Source organism: Protopterus annectens, chromosome 6.part0 (assembly GCF_019279795.1).
Source record: "Protopterus annectens isolate FY-2018-M chromosome 6.part0, PAN1.0, whole genome shotgun sequence".
In the NCBI taxonomy this organism is placed as follows: domain Eukaryota; kingdom Metazoa; phylum Chordata; order Ceratodontiformes; family Protopteridae; genus Protopterus; species Protopterus annectens.
This window is the reverse complement of record NC_056737.1, coordinates 1,046,573,477-1,046,585,976: the sequence shown is the minus strand read 5'-3', so window position 1 is coordinate 1,046,585,976 and position 12,500 is coordinate 1,046,573,477. Positions and strand designations below refer to the sequence as shown.

Here is a 12,500-nt window from a genome sequence, read left to right as displayed (position 1 = left end):
AATAGATCTATTTTCAACATATGCATGCTGATATATTGTTTCAAGTCCCAATCTTTCCATTTCTGACAATAACTTATCCAATATTACGTTTTCCATTATTTTTTCACAATATGAAAGTAGACTTAAAGGTCTGTATAACTCTGGGTTTGTCCTACTCCCCTTTCCCTTAAAGACACATTTAATAATTGCATGTCTCCAATCTTGATGAATCTCCCAGTATTTATATAACTTAGTAAATAATAGATATAAAGATAATGTAAGCTGTTGCTAAAGTGTTCTCAAGTCATTATTATTTGTTCCATCTCCTCCCAGTGCTTTGTTTGGATCCAGTTTGCCAAGTTCTTTTTCAATATAATCTATTTTTGATTCCACTATCTGATAATACCTAGATATCACTAGAACAACTAATCACCCCCTTTGTGGAGCCAAACTGTTTTGCATAAGATTTTGTAAACATATCTGTAATCTGTAGTGTCTGAGAATACATTTTAGAATCTACACACAGTTTATCAATTTGTATGTCTTTACTCTTTCCACATCTTACATATCTATAAAATAGTTTCCTATTATACTCAGTATCTTTATATAAATTTTCTTCAAATGTTTTCTTGATTTTCTCTCACACTGTGCTTAATTTGTTTGTTCAGTTTGTTTATTTCAGTTATCAAAGTTATATTGCAACCTGTTTTCCATTTTTTATATATTTTTTGTTTCTCGTCTTAATCAGGTATTTTGTTTTTATGGAGATATATCCCCTTGATGTCGCAGGCCTAGAACCTGATGTTAAACATTTTTTTTTTTTGCACTCAATTTTCTTTCAAAACTTTTCCACATTCCTTCCATAGTTTTTTCCATTGAATGCATCACTCCAATTAGTATTACATAGTGACTGTTTTGCTTCTATATAATCTGTAATTAATCTTCTATGCATTGATTTAGATTTCAGTTTGGCAGAATTATCTAGCAACAAATTAACCTTTATAATCCTATGATCACTGCACATCAATGGTTATAAAACATGACATGAAGTAAAAATAATTTCTTTAGGAGCACAATGTCTAGTATGTTCTTTTACCTGGTAGTTCTTTTTTTTTTTACAGTTTGAAACAATTGTTGTTCATGAAAATACTTAGTGGATAATTTCCTTACTAAAAAGACGTTCAGCTTTTCCCAGTTAGGGGTCGCCACAGCAGAAATCCGGTCCAGTCATGATTGGCAGTAGATTTTTACAGTGCCGAGTTGCTAGCTCAATGCCCAACCTTCAACGAAGGCATGCCCATTCACACTGGCACCTACCTGCATGTCTTTAACGTCACTCGACCGCGGGGAGGACATGCAGACTCCACACAGCAGGTGCTCCAGCTGAAAATTGAACGGGAGAACCTCTTGCTGTGAGGCAACAATGCCAACCTCTGCACCACCGCAGCTTCTTGAATAATTTCCTAACTAATGCTGTTGAATCAATATTATTCCAGTCTGTTTCTGATTAATTTAAGTCCACAGCCACTATTATTCTTCCTTCCTATGTTTCATGCAAGAAATGTATGAATTTCTCCAGGTCATTAGCACTTGAATTTGGTGGTCTATACACTCCAATAAAAGTTATATGTTCCAGGGTTGTTTTTATTGTTGCAGTTATACAATCTATAGTATTGGAATTATCATTGAACATGTAGCAATCACAGGTCTTATATCTATCTTTAATCCCTCCCTATCATAACACGTCCACCTGTTTTTTTTTTAGAATGTCTGTTACAGTAAAAACATTTATACTCTGACAGAACTGGTTTCCAGTCATTGTTCTTTAACCATGTTTCTCAAACAATAACAACATCAGTCTTGTGGGAATGTAGCATTTTTTTTCAATAATACAATTTAATTATTAATGATCCTAGCATTAACAATCATTAGAGATATATTGAATGCTGCTGTGAACTGTTACATTTTTGTCTTGTCTAAAATCCTGCCTTGTGTTTGCCAAATACTGCAACATATCTGCTGCAAAAATTCTCTTCCCTCATCTTGACAAATGCAACCATCCTGTCTCAACATGTGTACCTAAAATTAGGATTGGATGCTCTACACGTTTCCATTTTTTTAAATGAGACTTGTTTCATGTAGGTATTAACCCCCAAAATATTTTCATTCATAATGATCTGACTATCCTTTCTATATGTGATTTGTGAAAAATACATCCTAACACCAGTATAAGCTACACTTCCAAAGAGGGCTGTAACTTCCCTATTGACAATCAGAGAGTCTGCAGATGAGATCCTTTGTACCAACATGAATAAAAACAGATCCATACTTCCTTACATTGAGGTGTTCTAAGGTTTGCCTAGCATTCTCTATTTTTGCTCCTGCCAAGCATAACATGATTCAATGTTCATTATCTTCTCTGCAAATGTTAGGTATCAGTTCCGATAATAATTGAATCTGCAATTACAAGAATATCTTTTCTGACCAGATCTGAAGAATTTTCAACTTCTAATTCAATAATATCTGCTCTATCAATTGTTACAAAGGAAGGACCTTCATCACCATTAGTCTTATTAATCCCACTGTTTTCACTGCATATTACATTTGCAATCATACAGTTCTCATCCAGCTGGCTTTGTACATCCACAGCTTAAGCCATGTTGTCAGTGTCTATCTTTGTCCTCTTTTTTCTTACAGTAATGTTCTTCAATCCTTCCACGTTCAGTTTTGATTTCTTCAATTTTGGAAACATGCTACTTTTTTCTGTAGGCTGAAGGTTTTCTGTTAGAAAAATGTTATCATTCCCTGTAATCTGTGTGTTACATAACAAAGTCTTGTCTTTTTTAGTATGCATTCTCTTTACTTTAAAGAGATTTATCAGTTTCTTTTTCTTCCTTGTCATTTGTTGTGAGCTTCCTCCTTTCTTTCTTTTTTATTTCCTTCCAAACACTCTGAATCCTTACATTGCTGAATACTTGTATCTAGAATTCCAACGTTGTCAGGGCATCATCTTGTTTACGTTTTATCTAACATTATTTATCTCACCAGTCCAGTCGTTAATATATTTAACAGTAGTTCTCCAAGCAGTGCCAATTGCACAAGTGCAATCATCAGTAAGTCTAGATTTACTTCTAATAATGGTAAGAAAAATCATCCGAGGTTTGTCATGAGGAATACAGATCACAAGTGTTATCAGATGTTACCTTTAAATATATGTAGCATTTATTACACTGTACAAGTTATTTCTGCTTTACCAAATCATTAATGGCATATTCATTTAAGGAATCCATATTCAGCTTCAGATGAATAAAACATTATATAAAAAAGGAATAATCAAAATCAGTTACCACAGAATTCAAAGAAAATGTAAATCAACTTCTGTGAGAAACATCACACATACAATATAATACTAAATGCTGATGAAAGTACAAGAAGGCTGTTACTGTGACCTTACACGTTCTGAAAGTTAGACAAAAGCTTGGATTTCTTCACATCACTATCATTCGCAGTTGCACCTCTTTTTAACAGTAAAGATCAGTAAATCACAAACAAAGACAAGATAGCTTAGATAAGCTCTGGATTGTCCTCTCTGCAATTTGTGTGACTTTATAGCTGACTAGGTCCCTTAGGTTGCCTAGAATTTGCCTGTCTAAAACCCATCCCTTTCTAACTATAAACAGTGAAAAATTAAAGGAAAAACTATAATCAAAGTAAAGCTTCTTGTCTACAAGTTATAATGGTCTTCCTATAAACAGTGAAAAATAGTAGTAAGAGATAAAATATAATTTCAAATAAAAGTTCTCTTACCAGGCAACTCCATAGTAAATCACAAACCAAGACAGAATTGTTTAGATAAGGTCATACATTATTGAGGTGTATAGTGTGAAGCACCAATGTGGGAGATGGGATAATTTACTGTCAATGCTCATTTATATCATATTATACTGGAAATATTGCCAGTTGTTTGCTGCTAATTATGAAAATAAGTAATATTTTCATATGTACTTGATGCTTAAATGAGTGACTTACAAACTGTTGCATGACATTCAGTGAAGCCTTAAATGTTGTTGAAAACAAAATTGCCTTTGATATTTGCAATGTAAGTAGAGATATCCATTATTATTTTATGCAATTAAGCATGTGTTTTCATATTTCTGTGACTATCTCAATACATACATGCACTTATAGAAGAATTTCTTGTTGTCAAACGAAAGCTTATGGCTGGTTAACAAAAATGTTCTAATAACATATGTCTAGGTTGTACAGTTTTCGAGATATGAAAATTTGTGAAAGTTTACAAAAATACAATTTGGGGTTTGTGTGCATTATAATATATTACAGTATTTATGGGAAAGACCTTCTCAGTGCACTGACTATTATCACTGCAAATAATACTTCTTGTTGTTAACATTGTTATTTGTACAGTTTTAATAGCTTTTATTCACTAAATATTTAGATTTGTTTATCTTATGCTTTTTAAGTTTATTTTTCAGAAAATATTCTGGAATGCAAGATGTGTGTAGGCTGCTAGAGGTGTGACATTCCACATCACATAGGTGTTAAAGAGTTAATAGGTAACTATCTATCAATGCTTTGGTCTCTGGGAAGACAACTGAATTAGATGAGTGAAAAGTGCATGGAGAAGACATTAGGTAAAGTAATATTAACATATTACACACACACACACACACACACACACACACACACACACACACACACACACACACACACACACACACACACACACACACACACACACACACACACACACACACACACACACACACACACACACACACACACACACACACACACACACTTGTCCTTTATGTTTTTTTTTACCACACACTTGTTCTTTATTATTTATTATTTTATTTATTTATTTTACATATGTTGACCAGGTTAGTCTGACTGGATACATGTCCATTTTCAGTAGAGGCCCGGGGAGATAAGCTCCAAGACCGAACAATGAAAACAACACATAACAAATAAGCAACGGTAAACAAGAATCATATTTACAATGCATATTACAGGTTAGCACAGAAAATTCAGTGAGGACAACAGCCTAGCAGTACAGAATGCAGGCATAATATAGCATACTGCTACAATATATAATGTTCTAGAGGGAGATAGTAATTGTGGTCAATAAGGAAGGAATAACAGTTTATGAGTAGAAACGGTAGGTAGAGCAAAGTATGAAGAGACACATGACTAGTCTGGCTTAGTACAGGGGCATAACCAGTGTGTTCTGAGGAACACTTTCAATTTGTTTTTGAAGCGTGATAGTGAGGGAAGTGAGGAAAGTTCACTGGGGAGGAGATTCCAGGCTTTTCCAACAGTATTAGAGAAGAGAGAGTCGCCAGCCTTGTTGTTTGGTTTAGAGGTATGTACTAGAAGTTTGTGAGATGACCTTAAGGACTTCAGATTTTTATAGGGGGTGATGAAGGCGGATAGAATAGAAGTATTGAAAGGTTTATAAAGAGTGTTATGGGCTATGGATAGTTGGTGGAATTTAATCAGGTTTTGTAGTTCAAGCCATCCCAGCTGCTTTATATTAATGCAATGGTGCGTTCTAAATGGGTTGCCTGTAGCAAATCGGGCAATGTTATTTTAGGAGATTTCCAATTTGCTCAGGTTATTTTTAGATTGCTTAGTAAAAATGGGCGAGGCATAAAGAAGTGAAGAGATTAGATGAGTGTGAGCTATAGTGGTTTTAGCTGTAGGTAAAAGGAAGGTTTTAATCCTATAGAGAGAGCCAAGTTTTTTGTTGACAGTTTTTATAGTATTGTTGATGTGGATATCAAAGTTCAGATTGTTGTCAATGGTGATACCCATTAGATTGGTGGTTGGGTCTGATGATATAATAGTTTTATTGGTGGAGATAACTGAGAAATCAAAAGGAGAGGACTTGTGAGTAGGAGAGAAGAGGAGGAGTTTAGTTTTTTCGGGGTTTAGGAGAAGGCACTGCTGTGTGAACCATTGTTCAACTGTGTTAAATACTTTCTGGGTAAGAGAGTGAAGTTCAGAAGAGGAAGTGGCTGAGCATATCAGTGTGGAGTCATCAGCATATTGTATGCATGTGGCTTGGGGGATGGCTAGATGAAGGTCATTAATAAATATGGAGAAAAGTAGAGGTCCTAGGATGGATCCTTGAGGGACACCAAGGTTAACGGGCAGGAGGGTGGATAGAGACTTGTGCCATAGTACGGCCTGTTGTCTTTTATCTAGGTAGGACTGGAACCACTTTATGGAAGATGTATCTAGTGACAAAGATTTAAGTATTTTAATGAGAAGCTGGTTATTTACCATGTCAAATGCTTTAGACAGGTCAATAAATAGTGCTGAAGAAAGATTGTTTAGGTTGCGGTTTTTATTGATACAGTCAGTGAAGGAAAGAAGGGCCATGATAGTGCTACGTGAAGGTCTGAATCCATGTTGACAGTTGGAAAGTAAATTATTTTGGGTTAAGTGGTCAAGTAATTGTCTATGAATGCATTTCTCCATGATCTTTGCCAAAGGAGAGAGAAGGGCAATGGGGCGGTAGTTAGAGAGTTCAGTGGAGTGTCCACTTTTATAGAGGGGATAATATGGGAGATTTTCCATAAGCTAGGGATATAACCTTCGGTAATAGTTCTACTGATCAGAATGGAAAAGGGATAAGCGATAGCTTTGGCTGATTGTTGTAGAAATTCAGCAAGTAGTTGGTCTGCTGAGGGAGAGCATGGTTTTAGTTTCTGTAGTAGGGTTAGAATATATGTTGTTGGGACAGGTTGAATATGAAAAGGAGGGGGTGAGGTTGATTTATAGCAAGGTAGAGTGAAGTTATCAGGTGATAGCTGACTAGCTAGTGTTTGGATAGCATTAGTAAAAAAGGTATTGAAAGCATTGGCTGTATTCATTGGATTTTTGTGGTCAGTATTTTGAGGGGTTGGAGTAGTGGATTGACCTGGATGGAGTAGCTGGTTAATGCTAGTCCAACATTTTTGTGAGTTGTTTTGGTTAGCTTGCTGAGATTGTAAGTAGTATTTTCTTTTATCGGAAATTATAGCTTTCTTGGTATAATCTCTTAACTGTCTAAAGGTTTGTTGGTCTACGGGGTTTTTAGTCATTCTCCATTTTGCCCCAAATTTATTTCTAACATGTATTTTGTGTTTGGTTTCTTTTGACAGCCATGGTGCAGAGTTGGTTTTAATTCTAATTAATCTGGTTGGAGCATGGTGGTTAAGAATGACAAGGAAGTTAGAGTTAAAGTAATTAATGGCTTCTTCTAATGGGAGGTGTCGTAAGGGAGACCAGTTGCAAGCTCTTAGTTCCATTTGGAGTAGTTCAGGGTTAAAGTTCTTTTTAGATCTGATGTTTCTGACAGATGTTGGAATGGGAGTATTGGTTTTATGCCTGATGATGTAGGTAAGTAAGTGGTCACTTATATCATCAGGGAGGGTTCCAGAATCATAAATGTGAGGATGATGGTTTATGATAATCCAGTCTAATAAGCTTGCTTTCTTATTAGATTTATTTATCCTGGTGGGGGAGGTAATGGTTTGTGAATACCCATATAGGTTAATGTAGGTAGTAGGGAGGCTGCTACAGTAGCAGTTCCAATCAATGTTTATATCGCCTAGGATTATGGTTTCTTGGGGCAGGTGTTGGAAAAGCCAACAAAAGATATTTTCCATGGTGGCAGTGTTGTTACCAGGTGGTAGATACATACAGATAATGTAGATGGATTTGGTATTGTTAAGATGAAGTTTGGAGATAAGAATTTCTGCATTGGAGTCTAGAGGTAGTTTACAGTCTTAAGTGGTTAACTGTAAGCTAGATTTATACAGAATAGCAACCCCACCACCTTTCTTGGTTACTTGGTCAAGTCTCAGGATATTATATTCAGGTGGGATGATTTCATTGTGTTTGGTTACAGGTTTTAACCATGTTTCTGTTAAGCAGAGAACATCAAAGGAGTAGACTTCACCTAGAGCTTGGAGTTGAGTTACTTTATTGTTAATGCTACGTATATTAAGATGAGCTATTAAGAGGGAGTTAGATGGTTTAGTTAGGGCATGAGTAGGCGATTGTTTGTGGTTATGGAGAGAGATAGGAGTTGTTGTTGGGCCTGGGTTAGGGTGAATGCCACCATCCTTTAATGAGAGTAGTGGACTTAGATAGTTTGAGTTAGGGGATCTACTGTATAGAAGTAGGCCTTTCCTGGGATTTAGATTGTTGTATTTTATGTGTAGTGTTCTATGATACTTTGGAAGTATGTAGTTGGGTGAAGATGTTATATTAGCATGGATAAAAAGGAGAGGAAGGGATGAAGAATTGGTTTCCTTATTAGGGTAGTTTAGGTGTGGACATAGTGGGTATTCAAAGGAGGTGAGTAGGTAGGTGAAGATTAAAGGAGGTAGTAGTGAGTGTGAATAAGAGTACGACATAAGATGGGGTGGGTGGTTTATACATTGGATGAATAAGTATAGATTGTCTGTTGGTGAAATATAGAAGTATAAAGGGTGTGGTATGATTAAAGGGGAGTGGTAAGAGGGTAGATATGAGACAAGTTGGGTAATAGAAGAGTGTTAAGAGAGGAATGGTAGGAGGAAGAGGTGTGGTTAGTAAGTATAAGGGTAGGACCCCTGGGGGTGAGTGGGAATTGGGGGTAGGGAGAGGAGCGGACTGAGCCTGCAGGGTGAATGAAGCAGGTAGAAACAGATACTGAAGCAGTTAGAGAACTCAATCAGCAGGACTGACTCCTGGTGGTAGGTTGGAATAGTATAGAGGCTAGAAAGGTGGAGATAGACAGTAGAAGTGGAGGGTAAAAATGAGAGGACTAAATAGCAATTCGGGGACTACAGAACTGAAGAAATTAAGGTAAGTGGGTGGCCATGAGAGAAAGGTAAGAAGGAGATTATGGCTGGAATAAGGGTACCACCTAGTGGACAGTTCAAGTATTGCAGGCTTGTATGAGAGGGAGTAAGTTGGTAGACAACAAGGAACAGTGGGTGTAAGACAAAAGGGGTATCTATGCAGGTTGGAGGAGAGAGGTAGTGAAGATACAGAAGGGGGGTAGAGGCTGCTGGCTGTCCTAGTTCAGGACTGGCTTTAACACCTGTGTTAGTGGTACAATAATAGAAAGTCTTTCTGGTAGGAATTATTCAGCTGTCATACTTTACTGGTGTCCTTGAGAGAGGGATTGTAGGGTAGTTATGCAGTGAGGTGACCCGTCAATATTTGGAGAGGGTCCTTTCGATTTCTATTGACTAGTGCTGGAATCATAGGATGAGCAGGGTAACTTAAGGAGGCAAGAGAGACAAGGTAGAGATGAGAAACAAGAGTTATCACAAAGCAAAGTATAAATACTCAAAATAACACTAACCATTCCCAGAGACAAATATATCAGTATCAAGTATACATTTCCAAAAACCTAAGAATTTCAAATTAGCCTAATCATTCACAGAGACAGTATTTCTGGTTAGCAGTGAAACATTTCTAAATCTTTGGTAGCAGCAATGCAAAACTCTGTAATGCAATAGTTATATGCCCCTTTGTTATAGCAGTAAAATAAATGAAGCAGTTAAAAACAATTCCAGTCTACTTAACTGCAGCAATATGAAAATAAGTAAAACAATATTTGTAAATATAATGCTAGAATAGGACACTATGCGAGGCTACAATGGGACTACACTTTACAATGTGGGGAATGTATCATAGTGCAGTACAGAGAAAAAGTATTTTGCAGTTCATAGCACAGTTACCACAATAAGTTTAAGGGGTTCTAAATGGCAGCTGTAAGGGACTGCTACCTTAGGGTGCACGTAAGTAATTCAGCTTCAGTACAGCCTATCAGTAAAAACTATCAGCATTGAGCACCGCTGGAGGGAGGTACGTTTAGCCCTGGCCCTTTAAGAGTCTCCACATGGATGCTGTATTTTTTAAAGCCGTTTACTGACTTTTAACAGTAGAGTTAGAATTATAAAATAATCCGCTGGTAAGGGTAAGCGCTTAGGTGGTGATGCTTATACCTTTTTAAGTTTTATATGTTCAATAAAGAACAGGCACGCTCAGAGAAAGGCCCTATGAGTTGGGGTTTAGGTGATTTTGCCGATATCGGCTTACTAATCCTCCAAAGGCAGAAACTCTAGCGCTGCAAAAAGTCACACTGTGAGCAAGCACAGCTGGCAGCTCGAATTAGCTTTACATACCCTAATGAAAGCTCATGAGTGTAGCGTGGTTCATTGAACCCTGACCAGGTTAAAGAACTAGCAGTACATTAAAGTCACAATTAGTTGGGGTTTAGCAAAGCTGTTTGTGTACTAATCCGCCACAAGCATACACTGCGGGCTGTTATTTTTTTTACTTTGAACTTTTACTTTGTGCTGTAAAGTTGTAAAGCTGGATCCTGATTATAGCTTGCTGTATTGTTGTCTGCTACCTTAAAATAAATACCTTAAAAATGAAGGAAGTAAATCAAAAAGGAGCAGCAGAACAGCTGACAAGAATAAACTTTCTGCTTCACATAAATATTTTTTAACCACTAAAATAATGCTGGCGTTTATTAAGTGCTGAGAACATTTAGATGTTGCTTAACTTTTCTTGCAAGAAACTGAAAATAAGAGGCACTCTAAAAGTAGGAAATGGCTAATTACCTTCTGCCTGGAGCTATTGTACTGCGTTTGTCAGGTACTGCAATGGTTGCTATAGCAAATCCATTCATTCCAAGGGAACAGAAATATCTTCCGGAAATCTTCCTCACTCATTGCTGACTCCACAGTCTTTACTTTGAAGAAATGTAAGTTTCCCATCACTATGTATGCTTACATCTCCCAGTGGATATGGTGCAAAAATTGAAAAGAAAATTGTATCGACCTAGTTTTTAGTAGGAATGAAGGCTGGAGAGTAGTTGTGATGTCTAAATAACTGACACACTGCTGCTTATGAGATTATAGGTGGTATAGCAAGTTTTGTTTAAAATATGAGTCATCCTGTTATGAATCATAAGCAGCAGTTTTGTAGAAATAATATTCTTAGCATGTTGATGCATGTAAGGTAATGGGAATGACTACATCCCCCCTAATATATTACCTTGAAATTGGGAAATAAGTAGGTTTACTGACAGCGTAAAGCCCCTGTTTTCAGGCTGACCTAGAATTAACTTCAGGGTGCATTGCAAAGTATTTACACATGTAGTGGGTGTACTAGAAAATAAATTACATGTTTGTATTCTATAAATGAAACAGACAGTGTAAAATTCAAACAAATGCACTATGATGTCAGGGTGGAATTTGTCTAAGCAGGCTTTGGAGTTATTCAGAGTTTACAGCATATGCCTACGCAGAGAGAGATTAGTCTAGCCACAGCTAAAACAAGTGTGAAAAAGTGTTCATCATAAGTGAAGCATAAATCATTTGCTAAGCCTTGGAAAGTATTTTACGCACACACACACACACACACACACACACACACACACACACACACACACACACACACACACACACACGCGCGCTCATGTGTGTCCGTGTGTGTTTGTGTGTGTGTGTGTTTGTGTGTGTGTATTTAGGGTCTATATTATATATTCAAACTTTCTAAACTTCGAATCCCATATGTTCCACAACATATGATTGCAGTTTAAAAGTTTGAATATACAATAAAACAAAGCAAAAAAAAACTTACCTTAATGGTGCAGGCAGGGGGGCAAGCCCCCCTGCACCCCCCACACCCCCCTACTTAAATATACCAACTCCAAGATCGCACTTCAGTGCAGAAAAGGGAAATTCTCCCATTTTGCACTGAACTGCGCCATTATGTTTAACCTTCAAACGCTTGAAATTTCGATCATATGGTGTCGACCATATGCCATTCAAAATTTCAATAGTTCGTGGTTCTAATAGGGAACCCTGCATTTATTATAGGTAGCCCATATTTACTTGTGGAGAGTGTGCATAAAGCAAATTTGTCAGTGAAGCAAGAGAAAACACAAACAGTAATTTCAATATAATTTCAAGACATATGAAATGTTTTCCATACTGGGATTTTTCAAGCAATTCTGATGGACTTAACCTTGCAATTCTGGTTCATGGTCAGTGGCATGAGTATAATTGTGGGGTTTCTGCCATCTTCTGGGACTTTGATCACTGGTGATGACAATGGACAAAAGAGAAAAAGTGAGAGACAGAGAATGTATAAAATCTTACTTCTTTTAGAATTAAAAACAAGTAAAGAAAACATGGCACTTGGACACACTGTGTGAGATTATTTGCAAGATACAACCATGCTCTTAGAATGTAAACTGCCTATTTTTGCTAGAATTATGTAGTCATCATGCAAAGTTAGCTTTTTGATTTAAAATATGTAATTTTTAGTTTAGTTAATTCAGTGGGAACAATGTTAAATTTAATAAACTTGGGTTTGTGTTAGTTATTAACTGACTGACTGAGTGACTGACCAACTCAACCTTGTTACATTTTACGTCACTTTGTGTTAATGCATAACTCATTTACACTAAGTGACAATTTCTTAATTAGGTGATACAT

General features: G+C 36.7%; 1 protein-coding gene across 2 annotated transcripts in view; it reads right to left on the bottom strand.

Moving 5' to 3' along the window:
- BDKRB2 (bradykinin receptor B2) overlaps positions 1–12,500 on the bottom strand; it is a 166,218-nt gene that overhangs the window by 37,736 nt on the left and 115,982 nt on the right. Inside the window, exon 1 of one of the 2 annotated variants that reach the window (XM_044074653.1) lies at positions 10,617–10,833. The exons of the other annotated variant lie outside the window; for it this stretch is intronic. Coding sequence (XP_043930588.1) covers positions 10,617–10,684 — 68 coding nt within the window. The 5' untranslated portion in view covers positions 10,685–10,833. Of the gene's footprint in view, positions 1–10,616; positions 10,834–12,500 lie in introns of those variants that run through there. 2 annotated transcript variants of the gene reach the window in all.